A 26912-nucleotide genomic window follows, 5' to 3' on the forward strand; every position below is an offset into this window, starting at 1 on the left:
TGAGAGCTACCTAGTGTTTATTGACGCGGTATCGTCTACTTTTGATATCATCACCCTTCCCTTCCTGCTAGGGCTCCTAGCGGTTCGGATAGGTTCGGATTCGGATCAGAATCCGCGGATTCTAGAGGTTTGGAACTTAAAACCGTATCCGGCAGTTAGAAACCCGCGGATATGCGGATCAACTGCGGATTGCAGATACCATGCTCCAAATTAGGAAATCCATCAATTTCTCCATAACAACCGTGCAAACTACCTTGCGAGAAGTGTCCCATTACAATTCACATCTCACTACCTGCCAATCCTATGTCCTCCCGACAAGAAATTGACCTCACTAATGTTATCAGTGGTGGACGCAACCGAAAGCGATCTGCCAAGGCTCTTGAGGCTTTGGACTGGTATAATTCTACAGTATAGAACAAAAAGAGAAAGAATCCAGTCTCTTCGACTCCTGACTCTCCAACTCCCGACTCTCTGACTTGCAATCCTGCCCAAGGCAGAAATACAGCATCTACTGATGCACCGGAAACCTCATCCAACCCCAATGCTAATTCCGATGACTTGGACAAATTCTATGCATGGAGGAAGAACTTAGTAGGGAGGCCAACAAAGGACTGTGCTGCTGACTATCCGAAATGGAAAAAATCGAAGTCACCTATATACACCTTCCTCATTTTGCTTCCACATACCATTCAATACAATGCACTTGGCCAATTAAAGTGGTGTGTCCTGCGTTGCAGTCCCTGCAAAGATAAGGGAGTCGACCAAACTTGGACATGGAAGACTTCAGGTGGTGGAAGCACTTCCAACTTCAATGGCCACTTTGAGACCGAGCATACGCAGATCTGGAAGAGAGCATTGGAGGCTGAGTGGGAAGGGACTGGGAAAAAGCCTGCAGGTCTGGTGACAGAATCAGGACAAACCACACTTCCTTTTGCTGCGGTATGTCTCCACAGTAGTAATTAGACTGACTGCTCACTATTTATTGAAGCGGTTTGACTGGGACAGGTTTTACCACCTACTAGAAAACCATATCATTATTGAAAATGAGCCTTTTACTATTGTTGAGAAGACTTCCTTCCATGTGATTGTTGCAATGTTTAACCGGCCTGTGGCAGAGAAGATGGTCAAGGCAGATGCCATGAAGCAGAAGATTATGGTGAGGGCAGAGGTGGAGAAAGGAAAACTAGTTCAGCGCCTTGAGGTATGGGGACTCCAACAGCATTACAACTCACCCACAAACATCCAAACAGAAAAGCACTGTTGGAATGGCAATTTCATGTGATGCTTGGACATCAAGCAATCGAATTGCATTCCTTGCTATTGGAGGCACTTGGATAGACAGTGAGTGGAAGATGAGGGAGCTGCTTCTCCATTTCAAGGAGTTGCACGGTCCACACACTGGTGAGAATATGTCACAATCCCTATATGATTTGCTGTGGGAGCTTGGGATTATCGAAAAGGTTAGTATGTCTCCTTCTGGAAGACCATTCTAACATACCATTCCTACATAGTTGACCACGGTTACCTGTGATAATGCTTCAAACAATTCCACGCTTATGCATCATTTGGCGCGTCGACTCATCACAGGCACACCAAGCCAAAGCCTTGATCCAGACCAGGCCACAATAAGATGTCTTGCACATATTATCCACCTTGCAGTAATCGCCCTACTAGTATCAGTGCGAGCCATGAAACCAGGGGACACAGAAGAAGCCGAGTTCGATTTAGACAGTCCGGATCTCACAGAGGAAGAAGCAGAATCAATTTCAGGCATAGATAGGGATGGTGATGGTGGGATGACAGATCAACAGATACTACAAAAGGACGGCAGTATGTGTGGAAGAATGGCTGAGGGCCAAGGGACAGAGCGCGATGTGGTTGACTTGAGGGTGCTTATTCAGAAGGTGGGAGTGTCAGGTGATGACTAGCATCACATTACTGAAGTTTGATTCCGCCAGGTCCGTGCCATCAGCAAACTCGCGCATTCATCTCCACAATGACAGGAGGACTATCTCTCTCGCATCACACGCTGGAATGACTGGGTGAAACGAAATGGGGAGGATGAGTCTCGACTCCTCACACTAAAGGTTCCAATCCTAGATGTGATTACAAGGTGGAATAGCACATACTTCATGTTGGAGCGTGCTGATGAATATCACATGGTATATTACCCTCTTCATTCACCTGTTTGCTTACTATTCACACTGACTGAGCAGATATTCGATGATATCTGCTTGAATGTCCCAATATATACAAGATTCTCCATAGAGCCTGCCGAATGGGAAGCGGCACAAGTAATTCTTGATATGCTCAAGGTACGAGTTTGTACTCATCTCTGTACAGATGTGTAATTGACTTGGGATTCAGGCTTTCCGTGATGCATCAGTGATGATGTCTGGCTCCCACTATCCAACCCTCAGTCTCTCACTCTACAATTTCCTTGCCCTCCTTGCTGTACTCGACACTGCACACAAAAGCGCTATCGTCAAAAACTTTCCTAATGTTAAAGCCGGGATTGATGCAGCAAAAGGAAAACTCATCAAATTCTTTGATAAGTCCACAGCAGAGTCGGAGTATTATTATTTTGCAGCAGGTATGTATTTTTTTTTCGAAACATATCGGAAATCTCACACCTATTCTTAAGTTCTTGACCCACGGTTCAAAGACCGCATGTTCTCAGCCAAGGCAAGTGACAGCTATTTCGGTGCTGCCTGGGTGTTCGGGTGTCAGGACTGCCTGGTTGAGCAGATGAATGCATTTCAGACCACATCGACAACAAAGATGGACTCAACACTGGCAAATCAAAAGTCTCGGGGGCTAAAATTCAACCTTTCAATCTTAGGCATATCTGCAAGTCATGAATCCAAGGATGTGGAAAGTGCGGAGCTGGAATTGAAGCGTTACCTGGCTGTTCCTGTTGCTGATGTGGGGATTGACCCACTCATGTGGTGGCATACCAACCAAAATCTATATCCCCGCTGTGCACTAATGGCCCGAAAAATCTTGGCAATACTGTCAGGGGACGCGTGTGCTCGCGCAAGATGCTCCGATAACCTAGTTGTGATTAAAGCCGGGGGAAAGGGATGTCCCCATCTTAGGGTCAGCTATATACATGTAGAGTCCGGCAATAAGGAAACCAAATGGATTGCCGATAGAATCACGTGATCATAGAATGTTCCAGAACAATGCCGGAGATGATCCGGGTCACCGGGGCTTAGGTAAGCAGAGTAGACGGGAATTACCGGCATACTTCCCACGCGCATACGCGCAGCCGGCATAGGGTCCAGGGTCATTGCTGATCCCTGACAAATACCTGGCAAGTAGTATTCCACATTGGTGTTGTTTGACAAACACAAATTATTCTCCTTACAGGAGGTTCTGTCCTTGTGGGGCGCAACCTCAATATTGGACGTGACCTCATTTCTCTAAGGAGAGCTTCCCTTGGTGCGGTGACAATTGAAAAATTGATGCCACTGCGTAGCTGGCTAGTTGTGGAGCAGGATGTAGATGAATAATTATCCACATGTATTTTGCTGCTAGTAACTATATGAAACTGCGGATTAAAATCCGCGGATATTATCCTCTCAAGAACCAAAACCTCAGTGATGATGGGACAATGCGAGAAAGTGAAGTACCAGTATAGTGGCTCCAATGTTCCGAAACTCCCATAGCTGTGAGACAGAAGAGATTGTTCAGAGTGCGCGAGTGTTGTGCAAGAATGTGTCGAGAATGAGTATCATTGATGATAGCTTGAATGCGTGGCGATATGTCAGGTAGAGGGTCAAATGCTTTGGACCCTCTCTGACAACACCATGCAGGGGACTTGTCTTGTAATAGTAGAGTATGACACCATGGACAGGGTTCCTGATTCCAAGGAGTTGTAATGCGAACAATACGGCGATTTTTCCAAATTGGTCAGTTGGAATTGAAGGTAGTAGTGAAAGAGTTTGGTACAGCATGTATTGTTCTGTGATAGCGAGGCTGAATCGGTTGTGGGTGAAGAGAGGACATGATAGAAATGGATGCAATGAACGATTTCACCGGAGGTTTAATACATGCCAGAATCATATTGATATTCATAAACGATGACGTACACTACATTTTTTTGGCTCTTTTGTGGGACTTGGATAATTCAGGAACGTCGTCCATTATGGATTGGTCACGTTCGAAAGGAGGAGGAGGAAGGGAGGAAGGGAACACATTCACAAAATCGAAAACATTTTCAGGTGGTGTAATAGGATTAGTTGGCAAATTGGGAGTTTCGGGAGGCTGTAAAGAAGGCTGGGCAAGAAAAGAAGGGACAGGAATGCTAGTGGAAATTATGGACGGATTGTTGACATGAACAGACTCATTACCTCCAGCAGAACTGGTGGAGGTGTTAGAACGCGCGGATTCGGACGACTCCAGAATGGAATTGGAGACTTAGCGTGGAAGGACCTCGGCCTCAGCGACTCAGGCGGAGCGCTGTGCCATTGCTGGTTGTCCTGGAGGTCCCTAATTTCGGATCTAGCAGAGGGAAAGTCTCTTGGGGGGAATTCAAGTCGATTTCGGACTGAGGTTACAAGTTACTAGGTACATTGTATATAAGGAGGGGTCCGGAATCAAAAGGAACAAGGGTAGGATGAAAGGAGACAAAGGGAGATGGAAAGAGGAACGACACCGAGGGTCAAGGGTTTGACTCAATGGTGTTTCTCAAAGGAGGAATGAAGGGCCAAGGCCCAAGGAGGAAGGAAGGAGGATGGGAGTCGGGAATGGCTAGCTGACTGAATAGAAGGAAGCAGCAGCCCAAATAGGAATGAGGGAGAATAGCGGAATTGAAATGGACAATGCAATAGTTGCAAGGTCCGGAGTAAGTCCGGAAAGTCCGAACTCGGAAGTTAAACTCCGGAATATTGGCAAACGTAATTAAATGGAATGAGCTAACCAATACAATGGGTATAAGCGGAGGTGGGGTCAAAGTCCGAGGTCGGAGCTGAGACCGGAGGTTCCGGAGACAGACGCAAACAGGATTCCGGAGCAGAGGTGTGAGGCCCCGGCCCATGTCTATATTCCACCCACAACATCAGTTGATGTTGTGTTGTGTAATAATTATGTCGCGACGCTAATTTAGCGTCGCGGAAGCTTCTCTATTTATTTGTGCCGAGAATGTATAAGATTGTATATAAACCCTCGGGGTAGCTGTAAAAGGCGGATGAGCCTTTACTTCTACCCTGTCAATATACAGCCAAATCAAGCGTATACTTAGACGGACTACTGAGGCCTGAGGCGAACGGGGGAATGGAACGTTACCATCCCCAAACTAGTAAGATAACCTTTCACTTTTTTACGCTATTATTCTCTTTCCATTCTCGGCACTGCATTACCGGTGCCGAAACCCCATTTGGCAACGCACGCGTCGTCGGCCCCTGACAACACGCGACTTCGATCAAGTTCTCACGCGAACTTGTTGAACGACTCGACACCTCTTCTGGATGTCGTGGAGATACAACACCAGGAGCACGTCCAACGCTCCCGCCAACACGGCCGGCCCCTCCACTAGCCGTAGGGCGGAAGACGACACCACCTCAAGTGATGGTGGCAATCTGGGCCTGCAAGGGCCCAGGGACGCGTCTCAGACGCGTCCCACCTATATGAGAGACGTTGACGAAGTCACAATGTCTGAAGCCCTCGCAGCGGAGACTCTCACGGCATTTGTCCCAATGCACGCGTCGCGTCCTCCATCCCCAACCCACTCCCTCGCGTCTGAAACGGCGCGAGTACTAAGAAATCGCGTCGACCAAGTCGACGACGACATCGCCGACTTGAGAGGCGATGTCCGTAACATGAATACCCAAATCTCTGGGAATAGCGATAACATCACTCGTCTAGATCGTAACATCATTAAGGTGGAGGAAAGACTTAATGAGAAACTAAACGAAATTCTCCTCGCGCTCTCTCGACGCGACGAGCCAAAGCCACCTGCAGCAACGGTGGATAACCCATCTGCAAACCCTCCAGTGAACCCAACAACGGGTGGAGACCACATCGTCGTCTCTGACCAGACGAAAAAAACCGCTGTTGAGGTGCAAGCGCCCCAAGAGGTCCCTGTAGTCCCCGTTAACCAAACGGGTCAACCAATCACTAAACCCGCTGTGGAGGCACAAGCGCCCCAAGAGGTCCCTGTAGTCCCCGTTAATCCAACGGGTCAACCAATCAGTGGGGTCCCCATACCTGGAGGGATCCCCACTGTCTCTGCCGTCGTCACAGAGGCGACAAGTTCACGCGCGTCCGTTGAAGTACAAGAATCTGACGGATGTTTTGTTCCCATCTTTAGTGGAACTAAGCCACCTACCCAGGACAACTGGCTGGATCATCGACTACGGGGGAGAGTGGAACTTCTCCATTCCATTTCAAACCAGGCTTCGTGCCCGCACCGTTCATTCTGTCATCCCAACCCATGAACGGTGGGGTGAAAATACCACGCGTTGACGCTACTCAAACACGTAATTTCCCTCCCGACCACGGGAGAAAGAAAGCAGTGCCGATGAAGGCCACTGTGGAGACGATACAAGAGGAAGACGGTGACGCGGAAGCCACCAGTGTTCCGTACGATTATTACGCACGAAAAAAACGCCTGATCTACGTCCAGGATCGTGTAGATGACATTGGCGGACAGCCCACCAAGGTCAGACCTATCTTCGCTAAGCGTAGTCTCAGTGAATCTACTTTCGACTTTAACGCCCGTCTGGATGCAGACGCAGCATTCGTATACAACGTGGGTCATGGGGCAAACGGTGAAGACCCCGAAAGACTGTCCCACGGCACAGCACTCAGACGAGTGCTGGATAACTACCACCGATTCTCACAACCGCCTGCGGCTCCAGAAGGGGGCAAGAGGCGTGTAGACCAAGTTAGGTCTAACTCGGGAAGAAGGCCCCGCCGTCTGAGTGGCGATGGTGATGATGAGGATGGTGGCGAGGGTGGCTCGTCCTGGCCCAACCCACCATTTCTTGACCCATTTGGCACCGAAGCAAAACGGGAGCCTTCATCCAATTTTCCAAACCGCTCATCTGTACGACCCGGTTTGTTTGACTCAACCATGCGTTCATACGCAGCACCTGCGGCACGAGTAGTGCCAGATCCATCTGAGTTCATGACTCAGCTTCTTGAATCTGCACGCCGAAGTGTGGAGGTCCGAATCCTGCAGCCACTGCCTGCAGATGTACACCCAGAACTGCTCAAAAAGATGCAGGGACTGACTCCGACCATCAAATGGTCTGGAGAAAATAACTCGAAGATATTCCACAACTGGCTGCACTCCTGGCTAGCCTATATGTCGTCGTGTGGGTGGAAGGGTGAAGCTTACAACGAGTTTCACGTCCACACTTTGACAACCGCCGTTGAAGGCGAGGCGCAAGACCTCCTGATGCACTATATACGCATTGGAGTGCAGAACGGGGTAACCCCCCCATTCTGGGATCTACTAGAGATCCTTATCTGCACCTTCATCAAGAAGTCTGCAGCAGTAGCATCCACGAAAGCGTTCAAAACGCTTTCATACAATTCCGCGAAGGGAATCAAACACTTCTATAACCAGCTGTATCGTGCAGCTGAGGAGATGATCACGCCTCCTGACCAGGCAATGTTCAATGAACGTTTCCTGAACGCCATCCCTGGCGAAATGCGTCGGGAGATGGTTATGCGCCACGACATTTCCGTGGACTACACAACGAAAGACGAGTTGTGGACCGCCGTGCTCCGCCTGGACCATGCATACGATTCAATTAAGGTGATCTCTGCGTATCGTAACGACTCGCAAGCGCCAGCCATGTCAAAAACGACGCAAAAACAAGCCAACACCGCAGCAGCACCCAAAAAAGCTGCTGATTCTTCGTCCACCAAGAAAGTGTACAAAAACACATTCGGGGGAAACATGTCATCTCTGAAGAGCGGACAACGCTCGACCTTCCGTGCGAGCTATTCGCCGGCTCCAAAAACAGAGAAGTCGACATCGTCTACAGCGACGAAATCGACGCCATCCTTGGATAAGGATGGGAAACCGCGTTGTTTTAAATGCGGGAAAATAGGCTATCAACGTGATTGCCCAAATCACGACAAGCCCAAACCGCGCATGTACAACATAGCGGTCGAGTCTGACGAACAAGACCTACAGGACTCGGAGCCTGTAGAAGAACCGGAAGGTGTTGAAGATCCTGCAGAGGCGCAGGACTATATGGCCGACGATGAGGCGTTCGACGATAAACTCGTGGACGACCCATACGATCCCAACCTCCTCGCTGAGGCGGAGGAGGAGTACGTAGAAGTGGACGCCGACATGTTCGTCGGTGCTATGACGTTCGTGGATCCCACGGACGAAAACTTCTCCATTAAATTAGTGTCTGCTCGGCAAGCAGACAAACTGCCATCTGATGAGCAGATAGTAGCTGAGCTTGTCGACGACGCAGTAAAGACCTACAAGAGGGACGGTGTTATACCGGTCCCAAAATCTTCATCGGGGAAACCGTCAACGCAAAGTGTGACGAGTTCTTCAGTGCCTAACAAGCTTCTGAAGAAAATCCCGCCAATATTCGATGCGAAGTTTAGAATCTCGCGAGAGGTGGGTAAATACCCTGAAAACCGCAGCGTTGACTTAAGGTGGACGCTCACCGGCGAGGTTAACATCGCCGGGGTAAACGCTTTTGTCCTATTTGATAGTGGCGCTGAAACAGACGCCCTATCTCCAGATTTTGTCCGAGCAGTTCACATTCCACTGCTCGAGTTGCCAAACCCCTTGGTCCTCCAGATGGGGACCAAAAACAGTCGTTCGTGCATAATGTACGGCACGAATACTCCCATAACCATTCACGGGGTTACGTCTACTCACTATTTTGACGTCGTCAACATTGACCGCTACGACGCCATTCTCGGAGCTCCTTGGCTGAATGCCAACGGTGTTAGAACCGGGCGGGAACAGACGACTCCGGAGTGGAATCGGAGACTTAGCGTGGAGGGACCTTGGCCTCAGCGACTCAAGCGGAGCGCTGTGCCATTGCTGTTTGTCCATTTGGTCCTTAATTTCACAGTAGGTGAGCAGGAAGTCTCTTGGGGGCATTTCAGGTCGATTTCGGACTGAAACCAAGACGAGTATGTACAAGCGCCGATATATATAATGGAAGGGGCAAAAGCACAAAGGGAACAAAGGGTGACTGAATCGGAACGAAGACGTCCGAACGGGAACAAAGGGTAGAGGGAGCAGAGCGGTACCGAAGGTCATAGGGCAAGACCTGTGATACGTCCGAAAGGAGGTAGGGAGGGCAAGGCCCAGAGGGGCAGGAGGATGAGGGGAAGTGGGGATGATGACTAACTGGCTAGAATAGAAAGAAGCAGTAGTCCAAATAGGGATGAAGGGAAAACGCGAGAAATACATTACAGGCGGCGAGAGTGCTGAAGGCGGTCCGCGAAGCTCGGGGGTTACGGAGCTTATGGAGGTTACAGAGGCGGGGTTGGAAGTCCGAGGAATATTGGCAATGGTGTTTACGTAGTATGAGGTCACCAATGCAATGGACTAAGGCCGAGGTGGAGTCAAAGTCCGAGGTAGGGACTATGACGGAGGCTCGGAGTAAGGTACGAGCGGTGTCCGAGTGCGAAGTACGGAACAGCGGTGGAAGGTCGTAACTTGGTGGAAGGGTGGCGGAGGAGTAACGGAGGGAGGAGAGAGGGGACAGGTAAGGGGAGAAGGAGTGGCGGAAAGGAGAGTAGTCAGGTCCGAAGGTGAGTATCGGAGCGGACGGGGGAAGCGTAGGAGGATAACGGGAGGGTGGAGGTGTTGTGAAGGGGGAGCGGAGTAGTAGGAGGGTGGTGAGAGGTAAGGAGGAGGTGTGTTGCCAGGACCGAAGGTGAGTATCGGAAAGGCAGCGGTAGGTTATGACTCCGGAGGTGAAGAGGGTGGAGGTCCGGAAGTCGGGTCGGGGTCGGGGTCGGGTATGCATGGATATGACAAACGGAGCGTCTCTCAATTTCGAAAATCACACCGTCCACATAAAGATGGGCGACATCAAAACGTTTGATGTCCTGACGGAACGGGGTAAAACCTCAGTGGGGGCTGCTGCATGCGGTCGCCCCAAACTTCCCCGTGCACCGAGAACCGAACTGTCATCTAAACAGACGGCATGACGCAATACGGCGAAGGCTGGAAACCCTTTGCCACGCGTCCTTGCCATCTCCGCTCAAAAAGATGCGGATACCTCCCAGTGGCCCAATCACTGGCCAAGCCCGAGGTCGAAAGATCTCAGGCTTCCCGACTGTTCCCATTTAGAAGGTCTGCCAATGACAGACCCTGAATTCGTGCCACTCAGGAATTGGTGGCGTGAACGTTTCAAAGACGTCATGGCGCCAGCCCCTGAAGTCCTACCTCCGTTCAGGGAGGTTAACCACCGGATCAACTTGATTGATCCGAATAAAAAATATATAGAAAGAAGGGCTACGTGCCCTCAAGCCCTCGAACCACAGCTTTGAGAAAAGATCGCTCGTTATGAGCGAGCCAAGTGGTGGGAACGCAAGGCAGTCGCGACGGCAGCTCCACTTCTTTGTCTTGCAAAGAAGGACGGTTCTTTACGGACTGTAATCGATGCGAGAAATCGCAATGCGAACTCCATTCTCGATGTCACGCCCATGCCTGACATGCGTTTCATCATGGATAGTATGGCTCGGGTAACTTATCGATCAAAGATCGATATGACGGACGCATACGAACAGATTCGTATCGAACTGGACTGCGTACAATACACGGGGATGAGTACCCCGTACGGTACTTTCATATCGAACGTGCTGCAACAAGGGGACTGTAACGGCCCTTCCATGTTCCAGCGCGTTTTGACTTGGATCCTAAGGGACCAAATCGGTCGAGCCGTCCACGTATGGTTCGACGACATCTTCACTGGAACTACGTCAGTGAAGCAACACAACGAGAAATTCTTGTGGATATATACTCGTCTAAGAGACGAGAAGCTCTATGTGAGCCCAAGAAAATTTGAGCCATTCGCCCCTGTACTCGACATACTGGGGTGTAAAGTGGACTCAAACGGAATCCACGCAGATTCCGACAAACTAGACAAAATAAGGAACTGGCGAACGCCAGAGAACCACACCGAGGTTCTGCGATTCCTAGGGCTCATTGAGTACCTAGCGAAATTCCTGCCCAACGTCAGTGCATACACTGGACCGTTGCAATCCATATGCACCAGCCATATGCCGTTCCGCTGGAGCACCCTACACGAAAAATGTTTCGCGCAGATCAAAGTAATCGCATGCAAGACGCCGATTCTAAAGCCCATAATCTGGGATATACCGGATTCAGAAGACCGAGACAAGTACCGTGTCTGGGTGATCACCGACGCCTGCCCCGCTGGCGTTGGGGCCGTGCTCACACAGGGTGCAGAATGGCAAACCTCTAACCCTGCTGCGTTTATGTCGAAGAAGTTCACCCCGACTCAACGGGCGTATTTTGCCTATGAGCTAGAAGCTCTAGGCGTTCTGGAAGCGCTCACCAAATGGCTCGACGAGCTGACTGGTGGGCGGAAATTCACTGTGGTCACTGACCACAAGGCGCTTACTTACTTCAAAGAGAAGAATCACACTGCGCTGCGTCACATTCGTTGGCAGAATTTCTTTCACGGTTTCAATTGTGACATCGTGTATGTACAAGGCCACACAAACAAAGTGGCTGATGCCCTGTCACGATACTATGAGTCCTCGTCAGACGAGGATGTCCACTACGACGATTATGTATCCGCAGATATACGGATTGATAAAGAGGGCGACGACCTGCCCTTGGCGCGTGCTGAGGAAGCACGGGAATTATTACACCTGCACAGGTTGAGACTGCAGTGCATACGCCTAGGTGCATCCCACTCTATCGGGGATGCTCAGGAGCCATGAGATCTCGAGGCATCCGTGCTCGATCCCCCTGACAATCGTCAAGGGAGGAGGGAGCTTTCCCTCGAAGATGTACTGCCGCCATTGGCAGAACTACGTCCTCATGTGGAGGACAAAGCTTTCATTGCAAGTGTGAAAGACGGCTACTCCAAACACAATGCTTGGAGAGGGATCCTGGCAAAACCTGGGGATTTCCCTAGGTTCTTGATCGTCGATGGCCTAATTTTCCGTCTGAATGATTCAGGCGAGCCACGACTTGTCCTCCCTGAATCTATTCATAAAGGGGAGAGGATAATGGGCATCGCGATCGAGCACGCACACCGAATCCTTGGTCACCTCGGCGCCAAGAAGACGCTCGAGTACATACGCAAACACTACTGGTGGTCTTCGATGTCAAAAGACATCGAGAAATTCTGCACGTCCTGCGGGACGTGCCAGACGACCAAGAAAAACAAACTCAGATATCCGGGACTGCTTCACCAGCTCCCGGTCCCTGAGAAACCTTGGGAGTCAATCGCCATGGATTTCGTCGGACCATTCCCGACGAGCCTGAGTTATAACTACCTTTGGGTAGTTCTGTGCCGACTAACGTGCCAGGTTCACCTAGTGCCTGTGACGACCCAGGTCAAGACTATTGAGCTGGCGCATCTGTTCCTGCAACATGTCGTGCGCTTGCACGGCATGCCAACATCCATCGTGTCAGACCGCGACATGAAGTTTACGTCTCAATTTTGGACTGAGTTACACCGACTCATGGGTGTTAAACTCAAGTTAACTACCGCGTTCCATCCTCAAGGGGATGGCCAAGCAGAACGAGCGATCCAGACGGTGGTCCAGATCCTTCAGTCATTCGTCCGACCCGATCAGCGAGATTGGGCCGTGCATATACCCATGGTAGAATTTGCATTGAACTCAAGTGCGAATAAATCAACGGGATTCGCCCCGTTTGAGTTGGTATACGGATACCTCCCACAGATGACTGTGTCCCTGCCGTCATCCGAATTGCCGGGGGTAAAATCCTTTGCACAGCGGGCCCTGGACAACATCCAGGCCGCTCACGACGCTATTATCAAGAGTCGTGTGGAACAGGCTATCCAGGCGAACCGACATCGGCGCCCTGATTCCCCAAAACTGAAGAAAGGGGACTACGCATATCTTTCAACGAAAGATCTGAACCTCCCCAAGGGGAGGGCGCATAAGTTGTTGCCAACTTATATTGGCCCCTACGAAATACTGGAGGTATTTGAGGACTCATCCAACTACGTCCTCAGGCTTCCCCCAGTGTTGATGCAAAGAAATATCTTTGCGAAGTTCCACGTCTCACGGCTCGCACCTCATGAGCCGAATGATTCTGTGCTGTTCCCTGGGTGTGCCGTAGAAGTATTTTACGACTTTGGCGACGACCCAGAACGGGAATACCAGGTTAAGGAAATTGTCGACCATCGATGGGACGACGATAAGTCTTTATGGTTCCGTGTCCGATGGGGACTTGGTGACCTTACTTGGGAACCCTTGGCCAACGTAAATGATCTAATTGCGTTGGATGACTACCTAACAGTACAAGGGGTAGAGAACGTCGAGGAACTGAACCGTCAACGACAGGATCAGACGCCAGACAATAGATCCAGCAGACCATCATGACCACGGCGTGAACGTCGCCTACCGGTCCGATACCAGCAGATATCAATGCCTTATCACAGCCAACTATGGCGTTGAAGCCATGAGTTGCCTAAACTGGCAAGTCCGGGAATATCCGAATAATATCGGATAAATGCGACGAAAGCGGGATCAAATCCTGCTTCCTACCATCAAATTTGAAATCGCTCAAATGAACGCGACTGAATCCCCCCTCGCTGATTCCTCCCTCAACCTTTCCCCCATCAAGGAGGCCCTCATAGACTCCAGTCCAAACTCCCCACCTGTAAGTCCCACCATGGATGCTGCCATGTCGTCGATGGATGACAACTCCACAGTCGCTCAGACTGCCACCCCTGAAGCGCCCAGCACGGGCGTTTTAACCCCAAAACAGGACCATTTGGTCCTGCCCACTCGCGTAAGCGCGAGTGAGAAATACCCCCACCTGCCGCGTTCCACGCAGACAGGGCTCGATCAACTCGAAATGATTACAGAAGTCATGTGGGCCCGTATCGAGAAGAAACTCGAGAAACGTAAAGAGACTACGTTCGAAGACGAACGTAGGAATGATGAGCTCGATGAGCTCAGGAACAAGTATGAGATGCTGCAGAACGAGGCCGACGACCTGCATTCTGAAAATGACCGTCTTCATCGATGGGTCGAATCCCTCCGAAAGGCCAACGACGAACTCAACGAGGACGTCTTTAGAGTCGCGCGCACGGCAAGGGGACGCCCTGCATCTCCCAAACCCGCCCTGATCACATCTTCTGCTCCCTCGTCGTCACGGCCCACTGTTCCCCAGACCATCGTTATCCCCGGGGTTGGCCCGGTGGATCCTGCGTCGGCCAAGTCTGCGCCGTTGAAAAAAACCACCTCTTCCAAGAGATGGGCTCCCACGTCCGACAATGACGAGATGGAAGGCGAATGGGTTGTCGACCCTGATGCCCCGTTCGAAGAATTTGTCGCAAACTGTCCACCCGGCTATCATTACTACGAGTACTACGACGCCAAACTCACTGAAGTGCATGGCGAACCCCTACCCCCACCGACATATTGTCGATCGGTGGCCCTTCCTACCCGCTTCTACGACATCGACCATGTCGATAGAATCGAATTCCCAGATGCGGCTGCGCTCGTCCGCGACAAAGAACCTAAGTGGTTCGAGTTGGTTCGTAACTACATACACACCGAAGAAGGTGTGAGGTTCTATGCTACAATGTACCATCTTGCCTGGTCGTTCAAGATGGGCAAGCCCTCGCAAGAGGACGCCGACACCTGTACCGACTCAGGGTGGCTACAAACAACCGCGCCTCATGAATGCGTATGTCGTGCGACGACATTGAGACGGAGGCGAAAAGACTTCCCGACCAGTACCCCCCGGCTCGTATTGCACGGATGTACATCCTCGCGTGTCGATGGATAAAACCAATGACTGACAACGCTCGTGAGCGTCGTAAAATTCAACGCCAGGAACGAGCACTTATGTACTCGAACCCTCCCCCAACGTCGTACTCAAACCCGCCTATGATGTACGCGAGCCCACACCCTGTGGCGTATTCAAACGCCCCACCTCCGCCGCAATACCCCCCTCCGACGTATGCACACTCGTCGGTGTACGAATCCGCCCACGCACCACCAGTGCGAGGGCGTGCTCCCTCTTCTCATGGACGTGGCCATCCCGCGCACCATGTCCATTACTCGCACCGTCGTCAAGACGAGGATTCGTCCATGAACGACGCTGACGTCGAGACTCGTCACTACGATGACAACTATCTGAGTGACGATGTCGCTGTCGACGTGGCTAGGTCCACGACGACTCGTAGGACTACGTCGAATCGCCCATCCGGCTCTGGCCCGTCCGGGTCAGCACCGCATAAACGAATGAGGAACTGACCCCCTCACATCCATACCTTCGTCAACGACAATGCCATCGTTGATTACTCACTTTCGTCAACGACAAGGCCGTCGTTGATTAATAATTTCTTACCTTCGTCAACGACAATGCTGTTGTTGATTGTCTATTCTGTACCCTTCATCCTTCGTCAACGCAAACGTCGTTGATTATTCATTTTCTTCGTCGGCAACAACTCTGCCGTCGACGACCTACACTGTCAACATCGTCACGGTGGACGATGGTATTTAATAAACTCACAATGACGAGAAAGTCGTTCCATCGTCGACAACACTGTCATCGAGATCTGGGTGCATATGTTCCAGGAGAAACTCTAAGTGGGCTTCGCCTACAAAATACTATTATAGCCTCCTGCGATGAGTGTGCCCCCGTTTGCATACATCCTTCATATGTAGAACGTTAAAAAATTTTATTTCTTTAAAATGCTTGCTTTGCCCTTGTGTATATATGCTAGTACCCTGTCTGCGATCTAGTATCGCAAGGGAGGAGGATGTGAGGCCCCGGCCCATGTCTATATTCCGCCCACAACATCAGTTGATGTTGTGTTGTGTAATAATTATGTCGCGACGCTAATTTAGCGTCGCGGAAGCTTCTCTATTTATTTGTGCCGAGAATGTATAAGATTGTATATAAACCCTCGGGGTAGCTGTAAAAGGCGGATGAGCCTTTACTTCTACCCCGTCAATATACAGCCAAATCAAGCGTATACTTAGACGGACTACTGAGGCCTGAGGCGAACGGGGGAACGGAACGTTACCGTCCCCAAACTAGTAAGATAACCTTTCAAGAGGTCTGGAGTCGGGAACATATAGGTGTTGCATGCTCGTCTGGAAGGTGTCGAGGTTGGGGTCGGACCCGGAATGTTCCGGAGTCGGACCGAAGGTGGTGTCCGAGCCGGAGGTGGGATAACCTCTTGGGAGTCGGCAAGGAGAAGGTGATGGAGGGGGAGTAGGGCTCCGGAAGTCGGAGTTCGGAGTTCCGGGAGCCCGGAGCAGAGGTTGGGATTGTATGGATATGACAGGAGGCCATGCCAGTCATTTCGGATTGATCCGTTGTGGGTTGTCAGTTGAACAAACTCCTTTTTTTGGGAGTAGAGGAAAAAGAGGCGGATGGTGCAGCACGAAGATAACCAATGTCTTCTAAGTCCAAACGTAGGACATTGTTGTTGATGTCATGATAACGTGCAGACAGTTGAATAGCACTACCAACGGAAGGAATGCGTATATTCTGCCAATGCGGAGTGGCAGTGCAAGGAGTGGTAACCCCACCCTTCATTCATTATCTTATTGTATATTTGTCTTGATTTAAACATGTATAAACAATGTATATACAATAACGTGGGAATTTGGGAAAAGGAAGAGAACTCCTTTTCCTCCCATCGTTGATAATTAAAGCTCCATACAGCTCAACTTTATTGACCTGAGGATTGAGGAGAACTGGGGTTGGAACCTACACCAACCCCTTACAGGCAGGAATCAAAATGTGTACAGAGTATTGAACCATTTGATGAGACTGAGAATTTTTTCAGTAAAGTGACAGTGGAACATGAATGGAACTCACCAAGGGATCAAATGAACCAGTGGCCATTACAAAAGAACGATCGGCGATGGCAGTAGTCGTTCCGGTGACGTCGAAAATGATGTTTGTCTCTGAGGAAGGTTGCATGGAATCGGTGGGATGTCCCGTTATGAGCACTGTGCAGGTGGACAATGTAGACGATGCTTGGAGCTTGTTGTTGATGTTTCGGGTGAGGAGATTGCCTCGTATGAAAATGAGATCGCCCATATTCAGGCGATTTAACACCGCTTTGCCAATATAGACATCAAATGTGACTGGTAATGCTTCCCCCTCATCCGAACCTGACTCCAAAATGAGTGTTCGAAGTACCGGAATGGAAATTGATCTCACCGATAAGGAGTTTGCTGTAAAGTCAACCATTTTTCACCTCTGGGAATGTATTCACAAACGCATAGCCTGTAAAATTAGTGCGAGGTGTCAAAGCTTGAGCCATGGTTAAGAAGAGGGATGGGAGATGAAAATCGAATGTATGACCCTTAAAAGAGAGGTTGTGGTGTAACCTGAGAGTTAGGTTACGGGTCCAATGATTCAGTGTTAAGAGAACACTGCCGCATGAGGAGGACCACCAATCAGTTGTTGGGTTGGGTAGGAGAGATGAACACTTTCGAAAGGGATCGTGAACGGAGTGGATGTCATCCAAAAAATGCACAGACAGCGAGCCATTTCAAACTCACAGATAAGTGTCGGACACCAATGAAGATGGAAAGCTCTCTCAATATTCTCACTATCAAAGCTCGTGATCCTCTGAACATGACCAAAGTGGAACCAATCAGAGAGATGAAGACAGAACCGATCCAACTCGGGGTTAAGGTTAAAACCTTAAAGAGCGATGCTTGAGCCAATCAGAGAGCGAGAAAGTGATGTTCAGCTGGACCCCCACTATTAGTATCTAACTTATACTAATAGCGCAGGTCCAGCCAGATGACTGTTTCTCGCCCTCTGATTGGCTCAAGCCTCGCTCTTTGAGGTTTTAACCTTAACCCCAAGTTGGGTCAGTTCCGACGTGCTCCTCTCATTGGCTCCCATTTCACCGGAATTGGGATTGATGTCCCCGACATTGCTCATTTGACATCCATTCGCACTTTGGCTGTGTTCCCAACTGCCAGGTTATACCACTGCGATGGCACTGTGACAGCACACACACTGCACGCCCTGGAACCATTCAATGTACAGAGTCTCACCAGTGCATTGAAGTGCGTTCTTGCTCTCTCATTGGCTAGCCGTGCTATGAGCAACCACTTATGCAAGTGCCAGACCCCCCCGGTCTTCGTCTGTCAATCATTCCGTGGCTTTAGAGTGCACTTTGGCTGCTTGACGTGACCTTGTGTCAGAAGCAAATCTCGCCCCTCAACAATGACTCAGACAGCTGCCAGACTGCTGGTACATGGAATTTCTTTTATCATCAAGGTTCACACTTCATCCTTGACTCAAGTTCGGACAACACAAATGTACTAACTGTATCATTCGATCCAACGCACTGACCTGCATTTATCACAATGCAATCTGATGGCTCACATCATGAATTACAACATCGCGATGCCATCCACGCTATCTGATCACTGAATACCCTGCTGACACAATGCAGCCTCCTGTGAATATGAACTTTGATATCACTGGAGTCATTCCACGATCAATGATCGATTCTTCACAGTAACTAGATCCTTCAGTCCTCCTGCATGCCCTGCAACACCATTCTCTCTTTGCTCAAAATGTGAATTTGCGTTCAAATTCCCTGCTTCACCATCTGACTCACAACCTGAAATAGAAAAAGAATGGAGATAACCATGAAGTCTCTGCATGAACATGCCAACACGAAGACAATCACGAGACCTACATAGTCGTACAACACAGGAGAGTACACACCCGAAGGCTCCCTGGCCTTGTAAGTTAGAAAATCGGCACACCCGATTTGGATGAATGGCCGTGCGGATCATGTGATCGTCCAAAAATGGTAGCAAATAAATGATGCAACCTCCCAAATAGGGTCAATCACATGACCTGACTGGCCATTCCCCCAAATCGGACGCGCCGATTTTCTTTGGCTTGCAGACAGGGGTCTTCGGAACAAATACATGAAAATACTGGAGCTTCGATTCTTTGCCTACTATGGGTACTGTGGCATTCGTTATTCAAAATTGGTCACCTGGAATAACGAGTATCAGGCATTGGGTCACTGGGTTGCATCGGATATCAAGGGCCACTGGGATGAGTGATTAGGGTCTGGTTGTTAATCGCTGAATGCCCTCGGTGGGGTCCACCATCGTCCCTGCCTCTCCAGTGTTTCACTCCACGAAGGAGGAATACCACGTTGACCAGCAGTGGAGCTTTCGGTTGAAAAGATAGGGTTGATCGACGATCTTTCTAACGGGTTGTTGCCGATTAACTGATTGTTTCTCTGTCGGCAGACTTTTTCAGTTCACGTTCGCAACTATCCTTAGACTAAATTTGCTCTAGTACATTGCCAGGTCCTCGTCTATCCGTAAGGATATTTCAGAATGCAGGCACCCACTTTACCGGGGGACCTGCCTGCCACGGCGTAATTGATGAACGTTATATTTCCCCTCGGCGCGAATGTCTAGTGCTGTTCCCTAACAACTTTGTTGGCACGGGTCGGATGGAGGACCGGGCTACTTTGGCACAGCTGGAAGCGGTTCAGCACCCAACCAAGCCTAAACTTCCAAACAAGGTAAGCTTGACATTGCTACTTTACAAGGTAACACAATTCATTAATCTCACAGCCTCCGCTTTCACACATATCGTGTGAATGTACCCAGCGTTGATACTATATACTCCTGTTCGGTCGAGCGCTTCACGTGTGTGCTGACCGCCAGTGCTATGTCTAACAAGAACAAGTCGACGTCTTCCTCTCCACATCCCAAGGAAACCCCTTCCGCATTCGTGTCACCTTTTAATGATCGGCAGTCGTCGGATTCCTCGCCTCAAGCCCTTCAAATCGTTATCACGGAGCTCAGCAACGCCCCACACATGGCCCCGCCAGGATCAAGTCTTGAACCTACTAGTATGGTCACTCCCATTACATCGTCTGGCGGTCCATCCCATTCGAAGATGCCCCTATTCCCCTTACGTCGTTTGGCACAGAGGGTCGGCAGAAAACTCAGCCCAAATCGTGATAGGTCGAGCATCCCAGATATCAAATCGTCCGAGTCAACTACACCCCTCGAGCCCTTGTCTGGCAATCCAGGGCGCTCTTCATCTTCCTTCCCTCTCTCATTGGATATCGGTGATCCTCGTACTCTTCCCAACACATCTACAGTCCACGATGGTGGTGCAAGTTTGCGCACACAACTGGCACTTGAAGGTATCAGCGTGCCTCCCTTGGAGCCTATGAAAGCGCCGCGATCCAGCTCAAACAGCGATCGAAAGAAAACAATGATTGGGACCACAAGATTGACCCTTCAAACGGCGGCTTTTGTTCTCAAGTTTTCCCCGATCCCAAAACTTGATCAGATCCCGAACCTACTTTTGACACTATTGCAGATTTACGAGGTCAGCAACTCCGTTTTTGCGATTGATGACGATACATTGCTCATGGCGCGCGATCTCCATACAGAGTTTCGATGAGAACGACACTAATCTCAAAGGATTAAATGCAGAAGTCCAAAAAGCCTACGAGACCATCCTGCAGCCGCTTCAAATGTGGACCGGCCAAACGAATGAGGCCCCACCTGAAGTAATTCTGCTGGTTAAGGACTTTCACTCGTACGTCAGTGCACTCTATCAACCACTCTTTAATCCCAAGTTTTGTCGATAGGAGCCTGGAAGGGCAGATTAAACAGATCCGAATGCTTGAGAGTCAAAAGGTCGCTGAGAGAGTGATCCTGGGTGCCGAGCTGACTCGGAAAATAGGTGAAGTGAGGGCCTGCATTGCCAGTGCGCTCTCGCGTTTTGCGGTTCGTTGGATCCCCATTCACATTGTTTCTTTTCACTAAGATGTCCACTGCAGACGATGGCAACCACTCTAAACCTCCTCAACACGATACGAGCATCGGTAGATTGTTCGTTCTGTTCGCTTGGTTCTAGACTCTTTACCTCATTACCATTTTCAGATGAGCTCTCCAAACTCCGAAAACTCGATGCCGAGTATCACTACGTGAAGAGCAAGTCAGAATGCCTCAAAACTACACGGGATGAGATTCGCAACTCGATTCTCAATCACCTGAGCGAGCCCATGAACCGATTTGTGTGGCTGCGTGGTTCACCCGGAACCGGCAAGACTGCGATATCTATGAGTGTAGCCTCGATTCTTGACAGCCAGTGTGCCCTCGCTGCGTCCTTCTTCTGGGACAAAAACCAAAAAGGAACGGGTCTCGATTCGATAGAACGCTTCCCTTCCACCCTTGCTCTACAGATTGCGGCGTTCAATGCTGAGTACAAGAGCTTACTTGTCAAGCAGCTTCGGCAGCCAGCTTCATTGAGCAGTATGCAGGGCTCTGCTGCAGAGAAGGAGATGAAAGCCTGGATCATCCACCCTTTGCGTGAACTCCGGAATATGCTGTCCTCAAGGGTGGACCGCATTGTGATTGTATTGGATGGATTGGATGAGTGTGGTGACACGGAGACACTCAGATCCTTGATGAAGCTCATCCTTCTGCTTGACGAGCTACCTTCGACCTTTGCTATACTGGTCAGCTGTCGTCCCGAACTGCAAGTTGTTTCGGCTTGGGACCGGGCGGAAACGCAGCGTCCACCGATTGTGATTGCATGCGAAGATGTGGATAAGATTTCAAGGGATGACACTTTCTACACCATCCGTTGTATGGTCGAGGACGGGCTTCAAGACTGTATCAGGGACTCGCAGTGGAAACCATCCGATGAGGATCTTGATTTCTTCACCACAGCCTGCCGAGGATTACCCATTATAGCCTCCATCCGAATACGTGAAGTCCAGATTCGGACTGAAAGTGGTTCTCTCTTGAGATTGGAGCTTGAATACTTTCTGAATCTCATGGATGCACCTGAGGATCTCAACTCAGAGTATCTGCGGATACTGCGACGAGCATATATGCCCCATTCCTCAAACATTCGTCCACAGGTAGCAAAGAATTATCGCGAGGTAGTCGGAATGATGGTTGCAGCAGACTGGGGATTCAGCGTGTATGACATGTCACAGCTCCTAGGAATCGCTGAGGATGAGGTTTACTCGACACTAAAGCCCATCAGCACCATAGTTTATCTTCCCTCGGACAACAGAAAGGAGGTCAAATTTTACCACGCCACAGCAAGGGAATTCCTTGTAGGAAATCCCATTGGTGAGGAACGAGACAAAGTCTTCTTTATTAGTGATGTGAAAGGATATTTTCTTGGCCCACGACTTCTTCAAATTGTGACTAGGGCTGTTGAAAGGAATGAGTTGGACATTCCTACTGAACTTCCTCTGGGAGATAGAAGGAAGTGGGAGTATTCTCGGAGCAAGGAGCGACCCAATCACATCGCGTATGCATTCCAATACTTGGTCGATCACTTGGACCCTTCATTACTCTTTTCACAAGAGTCTAATGACTTGCAGGAAGAGTTTGAACAATTGCTTACTCACCACCTGGTCTCATTTGGAGCAATGGGTGACTTGGTATACATAAAAGGTTCAGATCAAGTTGTGAGTCCGAAATTAACTATATCTAAAGTATCGGAATGATATGACATCACCATGTATTGATAGGATCACAGATTACGATGTCTTGTGAAAGAAGCAGTGCAACTTCTGGGTACAGAGGCCCATTTTCTAGTTGATCCTTGGGATATCTATCGATCTCGCCTTCCATTCACTCCATCATCATCACTCATTTACAAATTGTATGGGCATCTCTCAGACCCTGTGCGCATCTTCAGCATATCTGGTGAGTTTGCTGGAAACATTATTCCTCTAAGTGCAGGTGCACTTGTGGCTCAGAAAGTGATGGAATCAAGGCTCAATCAGTTACCGAAGAAGGTTGATATCTTCGGTAGAAACTATACACTGATCAATTATGAGGCCGAAATTCTTGACAAGGACATTTGCAATGGCATTGTAACCTGTGCAGCCCTCTCTCTCAATGGCCGTTATGTTGCACTTGGATTTGGGGGTGGAATCATAGAGGTAGCTGACATTGACAATCAGTGCACAATCTCTCACTTCCAAAATGATCCTTCCAATTCTCCCATTTGGATCGAATTCATTTACCATGATGGCAGCATTCATCTTGCAACTGAGGACATGGAAGGAAACATTACCATTCTCAATCACGGTATGCACCCGGTGAAGCTAGGTACTCTTCCCAGGGCCCATTATCCTCCCTTAACTGCAGTGTCAAATGATGGGGCTCTAATCATGCGAGTTCCACAAAATCCCAAAGAGAACTGGTATGAGAAGATGGCACTCTTGTGTGTTTTGGATACCCCATCCACTCAATTTCTTGCATCGCCTCCTCCCACTACTCAATCTCCCCATCCCTATTCTAATCTAGCTGGTCTTTCACGCCATACAATTGGATTCTCTCCTGGAGGCCAATATGCCGGTGTTTATAACAGGAGCAATGCTTTTGTCTGGTTGACTGCTTCATGCGAGTTGATTGCTCGATTTTGTGTGGAAGATTTCAACTCCTGGATCATTAACACCGGCGTTAAGCCTCCATGCTCATATCTCACCCCTACATCCATGTTCTCTCAACTGCCCACCACCCCTTTGATACCGGAAGAGGATGCAGCCTGTGTACAACATCCTGGAGCATCTTTCAGGCACAACTTGGATGCATCCTGGCTGAAGTGTCCCTTTTATAACCTTGCACCAAGTATGGGAGATAGAGAGCGGCATTCTGGAATCTATAGGCATTCAGAAGTCTATTCCTCTGCAGCAGGAAGGGTGCTATTACAATCAGGATATAAATCGGTAGAAATCTGGTTGAATGGCAGATCTGAGTTCTCTCTCCCACCTGAGTATCACCCGATTGAACAAGATGTGCATCTCCTTCATGAGGAAGTTGCCTGGTATGGTGATCGGGTGATTTGTTCTCATCATGATGAGGATTGCCGCTTGGTTTACCTTCCTCGGGCCAGCAAAGATGGAACCCGGATCCTGGTCCAAGGTAAGATGAAATCTCCAATTGTCATTGACATCAGCCAAGTTGTTTAGTATCACAACACATTTTATCATTTCTGTCTTTACCCAATAACTGTCATGACAATTTTTCAGTTCACATATTGTCATTGTACATAGCTATGTCAGAATGCTGTGACATTAGGGATGGTGTTCAAAAAGAATATATATTGTATAGAGGTGAAGATTTTGTGATTGGAGAGCTCCATTCAGAGTCTTCATCTAACCCCTATATGTGAGCAAATGTGTGGGGAGGATATCAAAGATGTCTGAGGGTTGTCCTAGGTTTGGTCCAGGTGCTAACAAAAACAAAAAAAGGTTATCTCAGAATTCCTTGGATGCACATACATCCTTCTTGGACAATTGTTAGGGATCTTCAGATGCAACTTAAGAAGTCAAACTTAGAATTTCTTAGGTGGATCTCTCTAGTGAGGTTTCTCTTTCTTTCAAAAGGGGGATCACTTTCTGTTCCTACATTTTAAAACATAAGGAGCAGTAATAAAGTGAAAAAACAAATAAAAGGAAAAATGAAGTAAAAGACCATAGCTAGAGCAACCATGTGGATGTTAATGTATGGCCAATAAGTCCAGTGGCTGATGCAGAAGTTTATACGAAAGAAAATAAAAGAGAAAATACATAGGTCATATTGTCAGTGCCCAGCCTCAGACTCAGAGGCTCCCTGACCTTGACCCCCATCTGGCCTGTCCTCACACTCTGTGGGGCATGAGATGAGGTAAAGGTCTCATCTCCCCGCATGGTTGCTATATAAAGGAATGGGTCACATGCCCACAACTATACAGCTCCTAGAGTGGTGTAGTATGACCCAGTGTCATATCCGTGCATACCCGACCCCGACCCGACTTCCGGACCTCCACCCTCTTCACCTCCGGAGTCATAACCTACCGCTGCCTTTCCGATACTCACCTTCGGTCCTGGCAACACACCTCCTCCTTACCTCTCACCACCCTCCTACTACTCCACTCCCCCTTCACAACACCTCCACCCTCCCGTTATCCTCCTACGCTTCCCCCGTCCGCTCCGATACTCACCTTCGGACCTGACTACTCTCCTTTCCGCCACTCCTTCTCCCCTTACCTGTCCCCTCTCTCCTCCCTCCGTTACTCCTCCGCCACCCTTCCGCCAAGTTACGACCTTCCACCGCTGTTCCGTACTTCGCACTCGGACACCGCTCGTACCTTACTCCGAGCCTCCGTCATAGTCCCTACCTCGGACTTTGACTCCACCTCGGCCTTAGTCCATTGCATTGGTGACCTCATACTACGTAAACACCATTGCCAATATTCCTCGGACTTCCAACCCCGCCTCCGTAACCTCTGTAAGCTCCGTAACCCCCGAGCTTCGCGGACCGCCTTCGGCACTCTTGCCGCCTGTAATGTATTTCTTGCGTTTTCCCTTCATCCCTATTTGGACTACTGCTTCTTTCTATTCTAGCCAGTTAGTCATCATCCCCACTTCCCCTCATCCTCCTGCCCCTCTGGGCCTCGCCCTCCCTACCTCCTTTCGGACGTATCACAGGTCTTGCCCTATGACCTTCGGTACCGCTCCGCTCCCTCTACCCTTTGTTCCCGTTCGGACGTCTTTGTTCCGATTCGGTCACCCTTTGTTCCCTTTGTGCTTTTGTCCCTTCCATTATATATATCGGTGCTTGTACATACTCGTCTTGGTTTCAGTCCGAAATCGACCTGATGTCAGGGTTCAGCACCCTGCCTTAGGGTGCCCCGGACTCCCCACCTACTTTACCCCCTTTTATTCTTCAACTGCTGCCTTGTTGTTGCCTTTGTGTGTTGTGTACACGCACGCGCACGGGATAGCGCGGGAACTTTCTGAGCGAGCAGCTCGCCCAGAATGTTCCCACGGGTCACAGCCACAGTTCTGGGCAAGCAACTCGCCCAGAACGTTCCCACGCTTGGCACTGCCACCTGGATGTTCCCTCCGGGTCACACTACACAACTCTAAGAGCTGTATAGTTGTGGGCATGTGACCCATTCCTTTATATAGCAACCATGCAGGGAGATGAGACCTTTACCCTTCTTCTCATCTCATGCCCCGCATAGGCAAGTGTATATATTCTCTTTCCTTTTACTATACATCTCATGCCCCGCATAGTGTGAGGACAGGCCAGATGGGGGTTGAGGTCAGGGAGCCTCCGAGTCCGAGGCCGGGCCCTGACACCTGAAATGCCCCAAGAGACTTCCTGCTCACCTACTGTGAAATTAAGGACCAAATGGACAAACAGCAATGGCACAGCGCTCCGCTTGAGTCGCTGAGGCCAAGGTCCCTCCACGCTAAGTCTCCGATTCCACTCCGGAGTCGTCTGTTCCCGCCCGGTTCTAACACCCAGAGGGAACATCCAGGTGGCAGTGCCCAGTGAGTGTGGGAAGATTCTGGGTGAGTTGCTCACCCAGAATGTTCCCATGGTTGTGGCAGTGCTGGTTTCTGGGCAAGCTGCTCACTCAGAAAGTTCCCACGCTATCCCATATACACAACCCACAAAGGCAACAACAAGGCAACAATGAAGGAATGGAAGGAAGGGAGTGGTTGGGGAGTCTGGGGCACCCTAGGGCAGTGTCATATCCATACCCAATCCCAATTTGACTCCCAGACCCTTTCCACCACTTCCCTATTCCCATCTGTTCTGATCCCCACCTTCAGATCTGACCTCACCTTCTGTTCCCCCAACTCTCCCCTGCCAAATCTCTGCTAAGGTATGACCCCCCATTCTGTCCCATACCCTGACCTTGGACACTGATCGTACCTCTGCCC

General features: G+C 49.7%; 3 protein-coding genes across 3 annotated transcripts; 2 read left to right on the forward strand and 1 right to left on the reverse strand.

Moving 5' to 3' along the window:
• Positions 1-1980: 1980 nt before the first annotated feature.
• On the forward strand, positions 1981-3263 carry EI90DRAFT_2481377 (uncharacterized protein). Its single transcript, XM_039053098.1, has 5 exons — positions 1981-2162; positions 2217-2315; positions 2368-2593; positions 2645-2685; positions 2764-3263. The coding sequence occupies exons 1-5, from the start codon at positions 2133-2135 to the stop codon at positions 3163-3165; spliced, it is 798 nt and encodes a 265-aa protein (XP_038910843.1). The 5' UTR covers positions 1981-2132; the 3' UTR covers positions 3166-3263.
• Positions 3264-16909: 13646 nt separating this feature from the next.
• Positions 16910-17471, reverse strand: EI90DRAFT_3131039 (uncharacterized protein; the record flags this gene model as incomplete). Its single annotated transcript, XM_039064360.1, has 4 exons — positions 16910-16972; positions 17021-17319; positions 17369-17382; positions 17428-17471. 4 exons carry the CDS (start codon positions 17469-17471, stop codon positions 16910-16912), a joined length of 420 nt encoding a protein of 139 aa, XP_038910844.1.
• Positions 17472-19782: 2311 nt separating this feature from the next.
• Positions 19783-24309, forward strand: EI90DRAFT_3077986 (uncharacterized protein). The gene is made up of 6 exons (XM_039061755.1): positions 19783-20545; positions 20610-20758; positions 20811-20949; positions 21003-21054; positions 21106-22652; positions 22716-24309. The coding sequence occupies exons 1-6, from the start codon at positions 19874-19876 to the stop codon at positions 24162-24164; spliced, it is 4008 nt and encodes a 1335-aa protein (XP_038910845.1). The 5' UTR covers positions 19783-19873; the 3' UTR covers positions 24165-24309.
• Positions 24310-26912: the final 2603 nt, after the last annotated feature.

Source organism: Cantharellus anzutake (genome assembly GCF_015039405.1).
Source record: "Cantharellus anzutake strain C23 chromosome Unknown EI90scaffold_72, whole genome shotgun sequence".
In the NCBI taxonomy this organism is placed as follows: domain Eukaryota; kingdom Fungi; phylum Basidiomycota; class Agaricomycetes; order Cantharellales; family Hydnaceae; genus Cantharellus; species Cantharellus anzutake.